Consider the following 19,233-nt stretch of genomic DNA (forward strand, 5'->3'; position numbering starts at 1 on the left):
GCCGTACGTCTGCCGTAGGAGGAGGTGGAGGGAGGAGATTCTTGCATGCTCTGTTGTTGTTCATGCATCTGTTTTTCCACTTTAGCTCATTTCAAATCTGTTTAATTGGTGTGACGGCAAACAAACCTGCCTGCAGGTTGAGGCAACAGAGAATCAACTGCGGAAATGATGATAGAGATTAGCAGATGACAAATGGTATCAAAACAGAACTCAAAAGATCTTAACCATTCACCGGAATACCCTGCACTCGTCTGGATGTGACTTCCTCTCCTCTGTTTGTTTTTCAGATTGTGTGTGGGTTAAGATTGCTTTTCATCTCTCTCTCTCTCTCTCTTTCTCATTTTCTCTCAACTTCTTCCTACCCCCTCCTTCCCTCTCTCTTTCTGGCAGTTTCCTTTCTTTCCTCTGATTCACTCGGCCTCTCGGGGCCCCACCATCTTTAAATTCATAACAATTCTTGTTGCTGTTTTGTTAACAAGCGCAGCTAAAAATCCTCCTCCCCCTCTTCCCTGTTTTCTTTCATCTCCCTCTCCTCTCCCTACTCAGGTGTTTGAGGTTTTAATTATATATTTATGATGCTTTTTTTAATATATCGATATTTTTTTCTACTTTTAATGACTTTTTCAACTCTGCAGAGTTTAGGGAACGGTTTTACACACAACAAATTATCAATTCCCTGTTGGCGTGAGTAGACATTACCTGTTGAATTAATATCTGTAATATCCCTCTAGGTCGCTTTGTTCATATTTCACATTTTTCCTCTCTATTTATCTGTGGAGCTGCTCTCTCGTCGTCAGAGTGGTTTTAGGTGTTGTGTAGGTGATTAACATTCATTTATGCTGGTCCTGTGCTCCCTCTCTCACTCACAGGCACACAGGAGCCTGATTACTTTTTTCTTGCCTTTTTTCAATTAACAACTCAGAGAACTTTATGTTCATCAGAAATGAGAATTCCCCAGCAGAATAAAAAAGGGTATATTATTACCATTAGTTCATGCATGTCAATTAGGATTACGATTATATACATTGTTGCTGCTATCATTAATAACATCTTTGCATCCATAATTATCGCTGATTGTTTTCAATGCAACAACTAGTCTGTCAGAGCTGAAACATGATGGTTACACAACTGTTCCTGGTCTTTTCTCTCCCCCCCTTTCCACCCACCTCTCATCTCCTCCCCATTTTTCTCTGCTCACCCAAACTGGTCAAGGCAGATGGCCGCCCACATTGAGTCTGGTTCTGCTCGAGGTTTCTCCCAGTTACCGAGGGAGTAGTCTCTCTCCACAGTCGCCAAAGTGTTTGCTCATTGTGGGAACTGTTTGGTTTCTCTATTATTTTTAAGGGCTCAACCTATTTAAATATATATATATATATAAAATAAAATGTGAAATATGTTCGTTCTGTACATTGATTATTTAGTGCAATCATGGATATGTCCGGTATTGCTAGCATTGTAATGAGTCCAGTCGGTTGACTCATTACGAGAGGAAGGGTTTGTATAGTTGGATGGCCACAGTTTGACCAGCACCAGCATATGTAAAGTGCCTTGAGATAATGAATGTTATGATTTGGCACTACACAAATCAAATTAAATTGAATTGAAATGCATGACAAAAACTCTAAATCCCTGGGAAGATTTCCTAAACTGCACAGTGACATAATACGTTAAGGTGTCATGACAATTTATACTGTATCTGAGTCTCTCCCACTCTTTCCGTCTCTCAACCAGCTCATCTCTACAAGTGCAGAGCGCTGCGGGACAGCTGTGGTATGTGCCTGAAGGCTGACCCCAGGTTTGAGTGTGGCTGGTGCGTCCTGGACAAGAAGTGCTCCCTCAGGCAGGAGTGTAACGGTGGAGGAAACTCCCACCTCCCGCTGCAGCTGGGTGAAGGTGGAGGGTGGATGCACGCCACCTCTGGAAACAGCCGCTGCACCCATCCAAAGATCACGAAGGTATGTGTGTGCGTACGGGAATGCATGTGGATGACATGGCTGCATATATAGGAGACAGGACTACTCACCATTGGACCAGCATAAAATATTAAAATGCTTGTGGGTGTATGTTAGAGGATGGGCTTTTTTATGTGTGTAGTTTAGCTTCGTTATATTATGGCTGAGTTTGAAAAGTTGATTTTTTCTCTGTGTACAGGATCATACAGAATTTGTGATGTACAGTATATGCATGAGTATGAATGCCTTCCATTCCTCTGATACTGGTTTCTGAGCATATGCTCTTATGTAGTTTGCATCCACAGCTTTAAACACCATACACACTCCCTTAGTGCTGGCTCTATAGTTAATGTTAATTGGGAACAGTTTCCTGGTATGTGGGGAGATACTGCTTAGCTGTCGCCTGTCTTTGAAAATAGGCCTCAAACCTATCAGTATATTTAGGATTTTTCGAGGGGCCTGATCACTGGTCACTCAGTGAGCGTGGTTTTAAATGTTAGACAAAAATTGTGTATAATAGAATGTTTTTAAAATATTGCCCAAATGAAGTATAGGTTTTTATTTCAATAAATTAAAAATAAAACAACACAGTTCGCTTTCCAAAGCAATAATCAAGATGCTCTGTGTACAAATATAAACCTGTATAAATGACACAAACCATTGTAATTACATCAGTGATTATATATTTATGATGTAAAAATAGAACTGAGCTGAACCGAAATCAAAAGCTTTTATCTCCTTGTATCCCGTTTTTCAGGCTACTGTACAGAAGATGCTGAAAACAACTCTAATTTATTTATTTTACAACTAACTTTAGTACTGCCACCATTCAACCTTTGCTACAGATAATACAAAATGTTTTCCCAATTTTCCAACACTATGACTTTATTTATAAAATAGGCCATTCTCTTAAGCTGCTTCATTTCTATGCTTTGTGCAAAATGAAAGAAATTTTAGACGCAAAATTACGTCACTATTGCATCTTGGCAGTGTGTGTGTGTATTTTTTTGGGTGCAAAGGCAGCATGATTTGAGAAAGTGGAACCATCGAGAAAGTGGAACCACCATTGAAATTCACAGTCATCAACACCCAACAGAAACTCTTCTAATCACTCTCCCTCCAGTGTTACAGTTCTAAAATCACCTGCGAAGAAAAGCAGCGCGGCCTCTTTGAGCTCTGCGTCATAATCTCGTCCACTCATGAGGAATGTAAATGTCGCCTGCGGAGATGTTAGAATCAGAAACCTTGATAGACCATTGCATCAGCTGTCTTTGTTGAAGCCCCCGTGGTCACGAAAGCCCTACGTGTCCTGAACCCATAATGAAAGCTGCTTGTTTTGAATGTGTTGCTGTTAAAACACACATATGTCGGGACCTTGTGGCTGCCCTTGGCACAGAGATTGAGTTATTACTCATGGTTACGTCACACTGCTACTCCGGAGACCAAGACATGTAAAGGTTTGCTTGGTTTTGGTGTCACTGTCTCTCTGGTTGTCTTTCGGGGACAGGAATGGTCAAAATCCAAAATGGTCTGTTGCAGATTTTCTGCCTCATCTGATTAATTTTTACATGTTTTATTTATTCAACGTTGTAGATTGTTTCATTTTAATATAGATCATAATCTCAATGGTTTTATAAACAGAGGGAAAACATGTTCAGCTTTCACAAAATAACAAATAAAATACTATATTTGTAGATCAAGTTCAGAAAGTGACGGTATCCTCACTTTGAATTATCTATCTGTAGTATGTAAAGCCCCGGCTGTTGATCAAATGATTGAGGGCAATTTATTTTCTTCAGCTGTCTTTTTTACACTTATTGTGTATATATCATAAGAAATAATACTTTTTATCTAAATGTTTCAACTGAATCTCAGAGTACGGGGAGTTTCTCTTTAACTTAAACTGTTGCATCAGGGCATTGTGATTCCTAGTGTTCAACTCTTGGCCAACAACTGTTAACACCACTGGCGTAGGGCAAAATGTTAGCCTTCAGAAGTTGAGCCACTCCCAGCTGACATCGGGCGATAGGCATGACACCCTGGGGTCTGGTCACACATTAGCAAAGTATACCTGTTAGATTTTGTGCATCAACTTGTGTCCATTATTTGTGTCAATGTATTTGCATCTTTGTGTGTGTGCAGTTTTTATCGATAAAAAAAAGTATACCAATGGAATGAGACCGGGAGTCAGAAATGTCTAAACAGTAATGAAAAAGAAAATGAGACATGTTGACAGTAACAATTGTCCCTATTATCTTGATTTATGTTGTCTATTTAAATTACATTCCTTTCCAGCAGATGTAGAAGAAACAACTTCTGTTTGTCAAGTACATCAGCTATCATGAGTGTCAATACTTGTAGATAACAGGAACAAGCTCAGGTGGTAAACTTTTGGATCCTGGATTATTTACGTGAAGAGACCATCAAGTGGACATATAGCACCAAGTGTATCTTAGATCTGCAAATGTAAAGCTTCTTCATTTAGTCAAGGGTTCGGTCTCGGACATGAGTCTTTTTAAGAAAAAAAAAGTTTATTATTGTGTCTGAGGAGCACTATCTAAAACATTTGACTTCACACTGTCCTGATTCTGACTGCTCTTGTATTCAGTCAGTGTTCTTGTTAATCATGTGTTGACAATAACCCCGAACACATTCAAATGGCAGGGGTTGATCCTATCGAAAAAAATATCCTTTAATAACATTACAGTCACGCAACACCTAAAATCCATTTTTGTGAAAATCATTTTCCCACTTCAGTACTGCCAGGTTTTTTGAACATAATAACTGGCTTTATAGATTATTTGTTTGAGGCAGAATTCCCTAGAAAGAAAAGAAGAACCACTGCAAATTGAATTTACCCATACTCCCCATTTGACTTAAAATGTTTTAGCTGTTATCCTCAAAGTATTCTCTGACCACATAAACAACTTTCCCAGTCTGCAACAGCCGATGGCTGCTACTTCCATTGCTAATGTGCCATTGGTTACCACTGAGACCACAGCCAGTTTACCATGTGACAACACACACACATGATATGTGTACAACTACCAGGAAACCACTGCTGTAATATTGATGATTTGATGTGGCTACTGTGTGGTCCGGCCTGCAATGTAGAGGCTGCACCACCTCAGACGCCACAGGACTTTACTTCTTCTGGATTCTTGGTCTGTGGTATTTAAAAGAAGTGGCCAAATATCCGAAGAAAAATAATGTCAAAGGTAACAAAGATCAATTAGATTAATCCCCTATAGATCCTTGTAAAGCCAAAGTGGTAATTTAGCTCCAAGGCATCCTAAAATTGTAAAACAGTGGAGGAAACAAATTTTGTCATCTCTGTCCACACAGCATACATCCTCACATTTGACTCTACACAAAATTGCTTAACTTCTGCAAACTCTGTTGACTTCAGTGATTGTTTTGGAGGGGGAAATCAAATGCTCCCCTCAAACAAAACAGCCAACAGGGGGATGCACTGTCACACTAAATGATGGAGTCGTAACAAGGCTGCCATTCAGTGTGAATAACTGGCCGTTGCCTCCAGGGTTCACTGGTTAGTGGCCAGTATCTGGCAGGGTCTGCAGGGCGTTTGACTCACACACGCATCCACAAGCATTTGGGGCCCCATGTGTTCAGACAAGTCCTAAATCAGTTTGGTTGCTCATGTGGAACATTTATATCTGTTGTCCTTTTGCAGTTAAATCCTGAGGCTTGTTAGTTAGTGCTCATGGTTGTATCAGATCGCTATCCTTCCCAAAAAAAAATATTTTCAGCTTTGGGGTGTTTGTACTCTACATTCCCCGGAAAGTGGTGGTTATGTGCCTGGATGTAGTGGTGTTGTGTCAAATCACTGTAACGTGAGTCCAAAGCTGCTTGTGGTCCCATTTCCGCACTGTGGCATCTGCCTGCATGCCCACAGGCTCAGTAAGGGCTAGTTATCTTGTTATGTGGTGCCATACTTGTATACTTCCCAGAGTTTGTGAGGTTACAGTGGAAATCCACTCTCACATGTCAGAGGAATATTATTATGTACACAAACACAACATTCTTTCATTCATGGCAGCCAGTAGGTACAGTGGTCTGGATCCATCTCTCTTACCACAGCGATCATGTTTCAGATACATAGCTGGAGATTAGAGTGTGGTTGATAGGAAGCAGTGTTATTGCTGACCTAGGAATCTGGGTCTGGTCGGCAGCTCTACTTACTGTCGGTTAGCCATGTTTCATCCAACACTAAAATATTCTTCTCAGGCCCCCCCACCCTCGCATGCTTGAAGGGATGTTGAGATTTCCAATTCTTGTTTGGGGAAGTGGTATAAAGTGGTTCTTTACTCAAAATAGGCCCTGGCTATCAAAACCTCACCTATCTTCTCACAAATACGGATGAGGAGCGACAGATGACACCACCACAAACACCAAGGCTGGTTTAGCTGTGTCAGTGAAAATGATAGTTAATGTTGGATACAGCTTAAACATGCAGATTGCCTTTCATGTAAAACATCAGTCAGGACCATGACGTCCTGTTTTTTGTGATTGGAGAGCCACTCATTGTCAGTGCCGTACAAGGAAGCTGCAGAACCACAGTAGCCTTATACATAAAATTAATACACTTCCAAACACTTCACATGATGTTGTTACCTGATGTACTGTTTTTGAATTACATTGTTTGAAATGGTTGGGTTCGTTTAAATGGTTCAATTATAGCTCTTCCCCTTCCTGACTGACATGTTAACTCTACCCTTTACCACTATTTTGATATAAACCAGATTAAGACAATAGCCTGAATAAACTGTAGTCTGAATAAGATCGTGTTTGGAATAATCAATAATCAAAAAAGACAATAGAGTATTCCAACCTTTGAGTCATTATGTAAACATGTACACACCTTAATCACATTAAAGAATCCTGCTGGACAGCATGGTGCATGTTACTATCTCAGGTTGGGGTTTTTAAACTCTGGCAGGAATGTGGAACAAATGAAGTAATGAATGTAATGTGAGTCATAATCAGACTATGCTCAACATGAATGAATGATTCTATTAGCAACTATAAAAATTATAATCCTTATAATGTCTAAGGTCAATGGTCAGATTATTAATGTCTCTTTAAAGATAGTCATAGTTACTTGTGAGGGCTTTGCAGGGATTCAAACAGACAACACAATTCATTGTCAAGAGCAGCTTCAGGCAAAAGTACAGTAGCATTGTACATTAGTAATGAGAATAATTCTGCAGCACGGACGTGATGTTCTAACGTTACATATGCACAAGCTCTAATCATGTTCCCTAAAGCCTGTTTTCCTTGCCCTGCTGACTGTGTGTTTGTGTGTGTGTGTGTGTGTGTGTGTGTGTGTGTGTGTGTGTGTGTGTGTGTGTGTGTGTTTGTGCGCAGTGTGATATGTTTCCATTGTGTTCCCTGGTCCGTCTATAGAACCCACCCCTCGATAATGTTAGTAATCACTTCGAACCCAACAGCGCTCATCCCTCTCTTCCTCTGTTGCCTCCCAGTCTGTGGCTTTGCCACCGTTCACATGCCAGGCCTCGGTGGCTATAGCTGATATTGTGTTTTGTGGTATCTTGGCTTCTTTCTTCCAAAACTATCTGAATCTCCATTTCCACACCCTGACATCTGCCGTCCATATCCCCCAGAGCTTGATGGGGTTTCACTCTGGGCAGTGTTTGCCAGCTACTGTGTTTGTGGGACTGAAGGCAGTAGCTCTATTGGTTCCCAACGGGTTCCAGCTTCTGAGTAGTGGGCAGCATTAACCCCAGCTCAACTGCTCTGCCTGGGTCTCCCCCCCACCCCCCCATCTCTCCATTAAGTTCACATCTTCACTGTCGCTTTAAGGATAGTTTGCTATAGTGTTATAAGGTACCAGCAACACATTACATCTCAAACATGAAAGAGATTTGTGCCAAGATCCGTATAGCTGCTGATGAAGTTGTCTTTGTTTTAGTTAGAGTACTGTCTGTACTCGCACAATACTGCCAAATGTATTGTCTGACAATCTGTGGATGAAGTTTAGGTTCATTTAAAAAAAACATGGTACTTAGACTGGATGTAAAAAGATCTAAGTGTGTGTTTGTGTCATTGTACTGATGTTTCTTTTGTGGTAATATTAAGAAACTTTTTTTTATTCTACTTTTTTAATCTATTATTTGATGTCCTGAGGTTGTCAAAACATTTTTTCAGTTAAATGTTGTTGCTGACAATGATTCAAGTTGAGCAGTTTCATGCAGTTTTTATTTATTTGTCTCTCTTTTCTATTGCAATTATTTTCTCTGCATTGTTCAAAGTTGTACATGCAAACATTGATTGGATTTTGTTTAAGGTAGAGTTGGTAAATTGCTTTTGAAAGACCCTTTCACTAGAATCTTCTTCACATCGCGAAGCACCAATAAATCCATTTGTCTGAAATAATAAAGAAGAGAGATGATAGCCAGAGGATATCGATGGAGTCACTGAAAAGTTGTCTTCTAGCAGGTGTCAGACAGTGCTTGCATATTTTCGAAGTGTAGCCTGCTCTTGCTAGTTTTTCTGGGATTACCAGCCCTAGCTCTAAGTCCAAAGTCGCTGACTCATACTGTTTTATATTGCCTCCATCAATGAGTCAGAGGTGCCCTTGAGCAAGGCATTTGGTTATGAATCAAGGTAAAGGGTCTCTGCAGACTTTATCCATATACAAGTTTAGGATTACATCTCATCTGTGTGGCAACACAAACTGTTCACCCCCTAAACTAGTTCACACCGTCCAAATCACCATTTGTCAGGGTCTGTTGTTTGTTACTGTCTGCGCTACAATAACAGCATCATGCCTCCAACCTGTCAGCGTCTCAGTTTGCATTTCCACACTGGGCTGTCTGCTCAGTCAAGCACCTCGGAAGAACAGGGCAATGGACAGATTATACATAATTACCTTGTGATGCTTGTTAGGGATTAGGTGCGTGTGTGTGTGTGTGTGTTTGCCCATGCCGTAGTGTGTGTGTGTTCGTGACAGCCACCGTCCATCAGTCACCATATTTGTTTTGTCACACCACACCTGTCCCGTTACGCGCCATAATCTGGCTAGATAAATCACATTATGGGTCGGCAGTGTGACCGCGCGTTACACCGCCACAGCCCCGCTGACGAAGCCAAGCCGGCGTAATAAGTTTCAATTAAACCGCGGAGATGATGCTGCTTTGGTTCTGTGTCGGCATAACTTGTTATTTTGCCCTTTCTTTATCTCATTCTCCGTGTTTGTCAAAGGCAAGAGGGTGATTTTTCTTCATTAAAGCTCGAATCACCTGATACAAGCTGTGTGTGTGGATGTGTGTTATGCCAGTTTCGCAGTGTTTAAACTGTGTCATGTTGTGGGGGCGATTTTCACACTTGAATATTAAGAATAAAATATGAGACTGTGGATTAAGTGTTGTGTGTGTACTTTTGTGTGTGTAATATGTCTGTTAAATGTGAAAATTCTAGTAGTATAAATAAAAAATACACTCTTTTGTCTCTTTTTGGCAATCTCCAGTTGTTCCCTGAGACGGGGCCTCGCCAAGGAGGGACCAGGGTGACCATCCTGGGGGAGAACCTGGGTCTGCAGTTCAGAGACATTCAGATGGGCGTCAGGTTGGGCAAAGTGCCCTGTGTGCCTATTGAGGAGGAGTACGTGAGCGCTGAGAGGTACGTTCAGGAACAGAGGACACAAATACAGGTAGTTAAACACACATGCACTGAAGGGCGTGCACAAACTGAAAATGATACGTGCACCGACACGGATCAAAGCATTCACAGTCACATGCAGAGAAGCAGTTTTTTCTCACTGAAGCTCACACTAATGGATGTGTAGAAAACAGCCGCACCAAGGACAGCACCATCTCTTACCTCTCTCATCCTGACCAATCAAGCACCAGGAAAGATACCTGAGCGTGTGTTCCTGTGTAGGTGTAGCCTTATTCAACAGCTGAAAAGACATTGACATCAGGTTTTTCTCCTCTCTGTAAATTCCATCTGTCGTCCCCCTCCATTACTCCCTGCATACGCTCATTCCTTTATTTTTCTCATCCCTCCATCCTGACATTTACTCCTCTGCAGGGTCCTACACGGCTGAGGAATTGAGTTCACGCGGATCAAACAATCTCTCTGTAGTGCAGTTAGTCGGGAAATGATGCATGCTGAGATAGAGGGCATCACTATTCAAATATACCGCACACATCAGTTATTCACCACATTATTCCTGAAATCCCTGCACCACTTCAAACATGTGATATTTGTTAGATTCCTCCCTCTTGCATAGTCAGGTTCATTTAATTTTGACTTTCTCTGACTACTCCTGAGACATGGATTTAATTCCATTGTGTATTTCCGCTGCAGTGGTGTAGTGTGATAATGTGACTGGTGCGTCTAAAACTCAGTCCAGGGGCTGCAGGTATAGGCTAAGGTTTGTGGTTGTTTTTGTCCTTGCTTCTGATCAATTTTTGGCATAGTTGTGTATTTTTTTATAAAGGCTAATTAGTAAGGCACAACAAATTCTAATTTTACAAGAAAAAAGTTGTAATTTCACTAAAATAAATATCATAATTTTAGGCTCTGTATCAGTTTAGTGGTGGAATAGCATGAGATCAGCCCCTTGCTTATGTTAACATTAGGAAAATGGAGCATGTTGTTAAGTTATGGCTTTGTAAAGGTTTCACAAATAACTAAATACTTCATCTTTTGGCACATGAGCACCACATTCTCCAAAGTATCAGGACTTTTAAAAGAGTGTGAAAGAAATCCGGAGAAAGAATCTATGTCTGTTGTGGAGGAAATGTTTGGTAGTTGCTGACTGAAAATCAGTTACTTATATATTGTGTGATATTAAAAGGGGTTTCATAGTTTCCCAATGAGATTGGTTAGATGGTAGCAGTCAAGTTCTCTTCTCATCTTGCTTATTTTCCCAGAATTTTTTTATTATTAGTTTTTCCCTTTGGTCTTGTAATATTTTGACTTTATTCTTGCGAAAGTAAATTTTTTCCTCAGAATGTTTTTCTTGATCATGGCAGAAATAGCATTTGATTCTAAGGTGAATCCGTTACCAAAGAACAAATTTGATTCACCACAACAACAGGAAGACCCTGACCTCTTACTCTCTTCTCTTCCCCTCTCTTCCTCATAAATCCTTCAAACTTTCCATCCACAGAATAGTGTGTCTGCTGAACGACGCTACGGGCTACAGGGTCCAGGAGGCTCAGGTGGAGGTGTGTGTGAGGGACTGTGTCAACGACTACAGAGCCCTGTCGCCGAGGCCATTCACCTTCGTGGTAAGGACCATACAATGACAACAAAGGTTTTACAACTGGCGTTTTGTTCAAGTAGTTGTTTTGCAGCACGGTGCCTTGAAAAATCTCTAGGAACTGGAGAATTGACATAAACTTGTTTTTATCTCCTCTCTTGTCCAGACTCCATACTTCACCCGTATCCAGCCGTCTCAGGGGCCCATCTCCGGCGGCACCAGGGTCACCATCGAGGGAAGCAACCTGAACGCAGGCAGTTATGTGTCTGTCAGCATAGGACCACAGCCTTGCTACTTCAAAAAGTAAAGAGACCACTTTCGTCAGTCTAAATATAATTTGAATGATCCCTTTGGGGAAATGGGAACATGGCAGCAGAGGATATTAGATGTGACTTGGATTTAAGAAAAAGACAAATAAACAGTACTTTAGATAGAAAAACAAGTTCTTAATTATGAGTGAGGGTAGAGTTGATAACGCAAGAGACAGATACATATAATGTAATGTGTGCATAAATAAACAGATTTGTTAATGTGGAAAAATCTCATCAGCATACAGATAGTACATGCACATGGTAGCATGTAATCAGTGTGTCAGGTTACGAGGTTTTTGTGTGTGTGAGTGGGGGGGGGGGGTGTTAATGTTTGCATTTACGAGTGTGGGCACACTTGCTGTTGCAAAGACCCCGTTTTTATTTGTCTGCACTGCTCTCTTTAATCTGGTGCATGAAAAAAAAAAATCCAAACCATCACCACAGTTGCTTGCATGTCACATGCATGGATTAGCTTCTCGCGGCTAATCTCCATTGAAGCAACTGTACAGTAGCTTTGATGGCACAGCAGTCATATCTGTGCCGCAGCTTCCTCACAGTAATCCAACAGCTTGCACATCACCACAACCCCTCACTCACCTCAACGCCGCCTTTATCTGTCGCACCCTAACTGTGCCCATGTGTTTGTGGCGTCTTGTGAAGGTTGCAGGGGCATGTGTTCTTGACGAATGGGGTTGCAATGGTTACAGGGCAGGGAGACTGTGGATTCTCTCTCTCCCTTTGTCTCTCCATCACATACAAACTCCCCTCCCTATGTATGAGTGCCATGGTGTACAGACACACAAAATAATGTGCAATACTACATTCAAATACACACACACACAGGCACACGCACACATGTGTCACTCCTGTGAAGTCATGGCCCAGAAAAGCAGCCACCACTCAACTGTGCTAAATACATATTAGATAATGTAGCTACTGGGCACTGCGCACAAGACATCAATTGAAGATGTTATTTTGCCTTTGGGACACGCACACACACACACACACACACACACACACACATACACATACACACACATATGAAGACACACAACCTCCATCCTAGTGTTTGGGACTGGGGCAACTGATGCTTTTCAAAGCACCAATCATAGTAGGCTAAGTATAAAGATTAAAAGTGATCTAGAAACATTTAACCCTACACCACAGCTGTCTCACTTCTTTTGATGTATAAGAAGTACAAGCTATTAAAGAGTAACACACTATCACAAGATTCAATATTCAATACTTAAATGCCATTGACACAAAGTTGAATTGGTCTTGTCGAGCTCACCCACACTGATAATAAACTAGAAGGGCTTTGTGAGAGCTCATACCTCTTCCAAGGCTAATGCCCTATCTCACCATGTCAACAAATTGTTTCCCATTCATTTTTAACACTGTGGTTCCCAGCCATTTTCTACTTTTCAATTTTTTTTACACTCCTCATAAGAACATAGGAAATCTCTAAGTTATTTTGCTCCATTGCTTTCTTGAATCGCTGTGTGCAGCACTATTGGCAATGCTGTTTGACACATGCTCACTTGTGCTATCATCCACAAAGTCTTTACCATTTATGCACTGTCAAACCTTTTAGTCTCACCTGCATGTTGGTATGCGATGCAGTTCTTTCTCTCCCACGGTCAACTGAATCTGTTGCGTGTGACAGCAAAATATTGGTGTTTTGGGGGAATTATGTGGGAAATGCTAATAGCACCCTTAAACAAAATTCCTGGAACATCAAATTTGTTTAGATCCCTGCCAACGTTTAAAGTGTTTTGTCCCGACCCATACTGCGTCCTTCTTCCAAGTTTCACAGTCAGCAGTTTCTGTGCACTTCCGCCGACTAGCAGACAACAGAAACCAAAAGAAAAACATAAGCTCCTTGACAGAGATAAAAATACAAACTTAAGTACCTGCTACGGTATGAAATGTGTAATCAAAATTTGAGCTTTTAAAAATCATATGTCTGTGCTTCGATAAATGTGAATTAAAAATAAAAATAAACCCCAAGCTGTGGCACTAAATCTGGACTCACTGCTGTGATCAAAAGCTGAAGCTAAGATACAAAGTCTGATTCCCGCAGACCAGGAAATTGGTCATTTCACAGGACCTGACAGGCTTTCGGGCCTGAAGTGCGATGGCCACAAGTGGAATTATTCAATCAAATTAGCAGCATATGATTTTAACAGAATTAGATTAATGGACTCAGGCCAGACACTGGTAATTACCAGAATAATGAGGAAGTCATTAAACATGTCAAAGCTTTGACCTCAGTATTTAAGGTGTGCCCTGGCACAAGGAGGAAACCATTTACTCTTTAATAGTATCATAATTCCTTTAGAGTGGGCAGACTCTTTGTTCTCATGTGAATTGTTGCTTTCTTCTTTAAGTTCCTGTATTTTTTGGGTGGATTTCTCTTTATTAGACATTCCTGTGAAAAAGCAGAAGCTTTACAGATTTCAATCCTCAGTTAAATAAACGTTCTTATCAATATTGTTCTTTAATTTATAAAATGCTTAAGTGATCGCTTTCCACCAATGTTTCCTTGTTGTCCTGTGTCCATCCAGGAGGAATGCCCGGGAGATAGTGTGTGTGACCCCAGCTGGACTGGCAGCTGGCACTTCATCGGTCTTGGTGGACATCGACGACGCTGAGCTGAGAAACCCTGAAGTCAAGTTTAACTACACTGACGACCCCACTGTCCTGAGGATTGAACCTGACTGGAGCATTGCCAGGTAAACCAGTGTGGTGCGATTTACTAAGCTGGACTATTTATTGTATTTCGTCCAATTAGGTCCATGATGATTCTCGGCCTTCAGTCATGCAGCACTACACTGTATATCTCCACTTAAATAAATTAAGACCTTGCACAACTAAGCATTGAGCATGAGAGCAACATCACTATGGAGGACACGCTCTAGCAAAGGTTTCTCATTTTGCTAGATTTATTGATTCTATCCTTTCTAGGGCACATACGGAATGTGGTTGACTTTTCACCCGCTGCTGCAGTATTTACTGCAACCTCCAATATTCACAGATGCTGGCCCCTGATGTTCCTTATATGATTTAAGTCCTGTCAGGAAATGTCAAAGCTGGATACTAGCTTGCAATATGGAGTTTAGAATGTATCTACAGTACCGTTTTGTCAATTACAATCTTCTGTGAACATGCAGTGACTTAAAGTATTTTTATGTTATCCACCATCTGACTAAGCCAATTCCATCTAACACGTTATGTCAGATCAATTACTGGAGCCTGCATTTTCTTTTCGGTATCCCCTCTGTTATTCAACTTTTTTCGTTCATTTATATAAAATGTTGAAACAGGACAAAACGTTGCCCTGTTTCATTTTATTTCACCTCCCTCCTTCCCTCTCCTTCTTTTCTTCTCCCTGTTGCTTCCTTCCCGCTGGTGACTCATCAGTAGAGGGTAGCAGATAGATGCAGAGTTTGTTAAAGAAGAGTGTTGATGGATTCTGCCCGTTCCCCGTTGCTCAGTGGGACTGGCCCGAGAAACAGCTGAGGCCCAATCACTGCCCCTGCACACCCACTGTGTGTGTGTGTGTGTGTGTGTGTGTGTGTGTGTGTGTGTGTGTGTGTGTGTGTGTGCTAGCGTGCGTGTGTGTGTCTGAAGGCTAAAAACTAGGCTTCTACTTCTGGAAGCTAACTCAGGGGTGATGGACCCACATAAAGAAGATAGCATACACACACACACACACACACACACACACACACACACACACACATACACACCACTGATTCCCTGAGGCCAAGAAAACCACAAAACCTTGCACCTGCACCTCACAAATGGCAACACAAAGACTGTGTTTGTTACAGCTATAGAAAAAGCTTTTATTTGGCTGATGTGTTTTAGCCAGTGCCCTCACGTTGGCTCAGGTGTGAAGTATAACCAACCAGTGAGATGTGATATCATATTGGCGGATATCTGCTTCATTGTCTGCTTTTGTACAAATACATGCACGCCTCCGGAGCATCATCATTGTGCATGGGTGATGATAGATAGAGTGGATGAAAGACGGTGAGGACAAAAAAGAGAACGAGAAGTGTGCATGTGGGGGATGGAATGATGATTTTCCATTTAGTAAGAAGACAGAGGACTTCAAAAATAAATCAATGAGGGCTCATCAGGGACAGCGAGGGAAGCTATTTGGGTTGCATTAGAGGTTAGATGAGCAATTTTGGTCCAAAATATTTAAATATTCTCCCAAACCAACTGCAGATGCGAACGAGGATTGCCACTTCTACAGCAAGGACTGCCAAGGTGCCCTTAGGCAAGGTACTAAATCTTCTTACTGCTTCAGTGCTGCTTGATCTGCATAACCATTGGTAAAGTAGTTGAGCTAAATCCAGCCGCGAAGACAGGAAGCCGTCAGTTTCCTCAGTATCCTGAAAGTGCAAATTAATTAACCACAGTATTCACTTTATTACAGGCAAAAAAGGTCACACCAAGAAGTGAAATAATAAAGTTATTTCACACACTCCCACAGAAAAGGTAAAGGATTGGTCGGGACATGGCAGGAATATTTAATAAACTCAGGTAATTAGAGAGCTGACTGAACAACGGACATGCTAGCAGTCGTCACTATAGTTAGTTACTAAAGCACTACCATACATACAGTGTGTGTTCTTTATTCAGAATAGAAACAGTTCCTTGAGCAATCTTTTCAAAGAACTGATACTAATATGGGGCTAAAGAGCCTAAAGGTTATTGCAAACCTATATTATAACTTAACAAGATGCTCCATATTCCTCATTTTAACACAGGCAAAAGGCTGATCTTCTGATATTCCCCTGACACATAAACCTAAAAGCCTATTACTTTTTTACTTTTCTCATCATATTAAGACTTTACTTTTGTAAAGTAAAGCAAAATTATATTCTCATAATATTGTGACTTTTTCCTCAACAGGGCCCTAATACTTTTTGTACCTAGCTATCTGCAAATGATGACTTTTTTCTGGAAGCGATCCATAGTGTTAAAAAAGAGGATGGAGCTACAAAGCTAATGAGCTGCTATAGGCTCCTTGGATCTCCATGAGCCGTGTCGATAAGGCTGACTATTGGCACCGACTAATTTCAAGTGTCAAAGTTAACAAAAGTTAAACCTGAAGTATTGATGCAGCCTCGTTTTTCCTCCACAAGCCAACAAACACTTTTAAGCGTGTCTCTGTCTTCACTGTGTTTTTCCTTTTATTCAGCCACTATTTGATGAGTCAGGTTTTCCTGTGAGGTAACTGTGTTGAGACAGTAAACTTAGAAATGATGTTTTGAAGGATCCCTTGCTTATAGTGGGAAAGAACATATATGTCACAGTAAGAGGAAGATTAGACCAACAAGCAGACAAGGAAAACCAAGACAGAAGTGACAGATGGCAAGAGTGGGAGGGAGGGCATATAGAGAGGGACACTAACAACAGTGGTTGGATTTCCCCAGCTATCCCTGGGAGTTTATCCTGATTGTCTTGTTGTCTCTTCCCTGAAGCGTCTACCTGAGCTAAAGAGACTCCGTTAGACAAAGAGAGGAGCAACAGGGAGAGAGGGACTCAGCACAAATATTCATCAAGCTGAGGAGGAAGGAGACACAGGACAGACAGCGTTATATAAGTGCAGGCTCATAGTGTCCCATGGTGTGTTTGTGGCAATGACATAAATGTTTCATTAGAAATCAGTTCATTTGAATGTGGCCTCAGCTCCTCTGCTCCCTTGTTAATCAGCTACCTTCATCTCTGTTATATAGAGCCTAGTGCTATTATGCCATAAAACTTACTTTTGCTTTTTTCTTTCTTTTAACATCCAAAATATTTTATGAGCAAATACAGTTTATTCTATGTAAAAAAAAAAACGGGTATTAAAGCATTACTCTTGCAACTAAAAAGTATCACATTAAAATGGCTTTATTGCATTCATAAAGGATTATGGATTAACTAAGGATTAAATATTATTTATTATATATAATTCAGCTGAACAGATTACATTGCTGTATAATAAAAGTCCGAACTTAAGAAAGGACAACTCAAGGAGGACCATCCTTCGCTGTGACACAAGGGGGAATTTAAAATCATTTATATATTTTAGACATAACGTTTGACCTTATTTAGACTTTGCTCGAACAGAACAGACTGGATTTGTTCACAATAAACTGTACCACATCATTGTGGACTTTAAAAGAGCTCAGCCTAAACTGAAGTGTCTCACTTCTGCCTTTTTCAGACATGACCTGCGGGTAAATCCGGAGAATAGGCTACAGAGTTCACCTGCAGTCTGCCTCTCACACAGCAGGAGGTTTTCTGCACAGACGTGTTCACGACAGCAACGATTACCACATTTGTCATGTGAGAGGTGAAGCAGCAATGTGCAGCAGACAGTGGCAGTTTATTTTGTATTTTTGTGTCTGTCGTGAGTTAGAAGCATCCAGCAGGGAATTCACACTGCTGTGTCCTCACATTGAATTCTCCTGGATTCCTATGGTAATTATATTAGGAGGCCAGGCGGAGAAAGTCCACAGAGACTGCAGAGTGTCTCACTCTGACATTTTCGTTCACACATGCACCTTTTCCGGAGTTCAGTGCATTTTAAGGCAGACACCTTAAAATCACCAGGAGGCGCTGGGATGCTGGGGTACATAGGCTACTTTGTTAACAGAGTAGGTGACATCACAGGGGGTTGTTGGTTAGTAGAGAGTGGGATGTAAACAACATCCAAGACGGTGTATGAGAACTCTCTAGGTAACTCTTATAGATGTCACTTCAATGTTGTAGAAACACTTCTTTATGGTATAGTCACCATCTGTTTTTAATAAAAGTGGCAAACCCATCTCCTCCTATCTCTACACTCTCATTTATTTCTGTCCAAACTGAACCATCTGAAAGCTGTCGATGGCAGTGTTGGGATTTGGAGTATCCTCCTGTGGTCATGCCTCTTTGAGGTACTCTGATTCCTTAAAAGGGCTGCTAGCTCATCCATCTTACTGTCTGGTGAGCTCCGATTTCAACTGATAGATGAAGGATACATTCTCTTCCATCAGTCTCTTTTGTTTTGACCGATCTCTCCTCCCTTGTCTCTTCATTCTTTCACTGCATCCTCTGTGGATCGTCCACTTGACACAGATGCTGCGGGGTTGTCCGTTGTTCTGATCACTACACCGGCAAGTTTGAACACAATCAGCTAGTGCCTGGAGACAGTGGCTTTGGAATGGAAGCGTAGCCGAAATGCAAACACAACAGTACACTTTCTACAAAGTCATTCCTCACAGAAAAAGCATAGCATTGATAACTTTTTGATGAACAAAAACATTTTACAAAAGACGGCAGCTAAAAATTTGGAACAGTTAGATAACGAGCATGCACACACATTGGCTTAATTTAGCTCTTGAGGGTTTCAGTGGTCTTGTTTGAATACAGTATTACAAGTAGTGAATACAAGTATGTGAAAGTAGAAGCTAATCATATGCGGTACGTCAGCTGTCAATATACCAAACACTTGATGACCCCATCACGTCTACAATCACAAAGACTCCACTGAGACTGAATGAGTCAGACTTGTGCTCCGTAGCCAGGAATGGGCTGGCTGCCAAACTACAGAAGAAAAAAAATCACTTAGCTGAGAACAATAGGCAGAGTTATCAGTGATGGAGCAGATGCTAAGTTTACCTTTTATCATTTACACCTGTCCTTCCCTATCATTACCATCTGCTGGTAT

The 19,233-nt window shown here is 41.1% G+C and overlaps 1 protein-coding gene across 1 annotated transcript in view; it reads left to right on the forward strand.

Moving 5' to 3' along the window:
* The window catches only part of LOC128442895 (plexin-A1), a 253,205-nt gene that overhangs the window by 182,858 nt on the left and 51,114 nt on the right, over positions 1-19,233 (forward strand). Inside the window, exons 12-16 of the mRNA XM_053425513.1 lie at positions 1,732-1,955; positions 9,463-9,614; positions 11,113-11,233; positions 11,372-11,508; positions 14,084-14,251. Coding sequence (XP_053281488.1) covers positions 1,732-1,955; positions 9,463-9,614; positions 11,113-11,233; positions 11,372-11,508; positions 14,084-14,251 — 802 coding nt within the window. The remainder of the gene's footprint in view (positions 1-1,731; positions 1,956-9,462; positions 9,615-11,112; positions 11,234-11,371; positions 11,509-14,083; positions 14,252-19,233) is intronic.

The sequence above is a fragment of the Pleuronectes platessa genome, chromosome 6 (assembly GCF_947347685.1).
Source record: "Pleuronectes platessa chromosome 6, fPlePla1.1, whole genome shotgun sequence".
NCBI lineage: Eukaryota > Metazoa > Chordata > Actinopteri > Pleuronectiformes > Pleuronectidae > Pleuronectes > Pleuronectes platessa.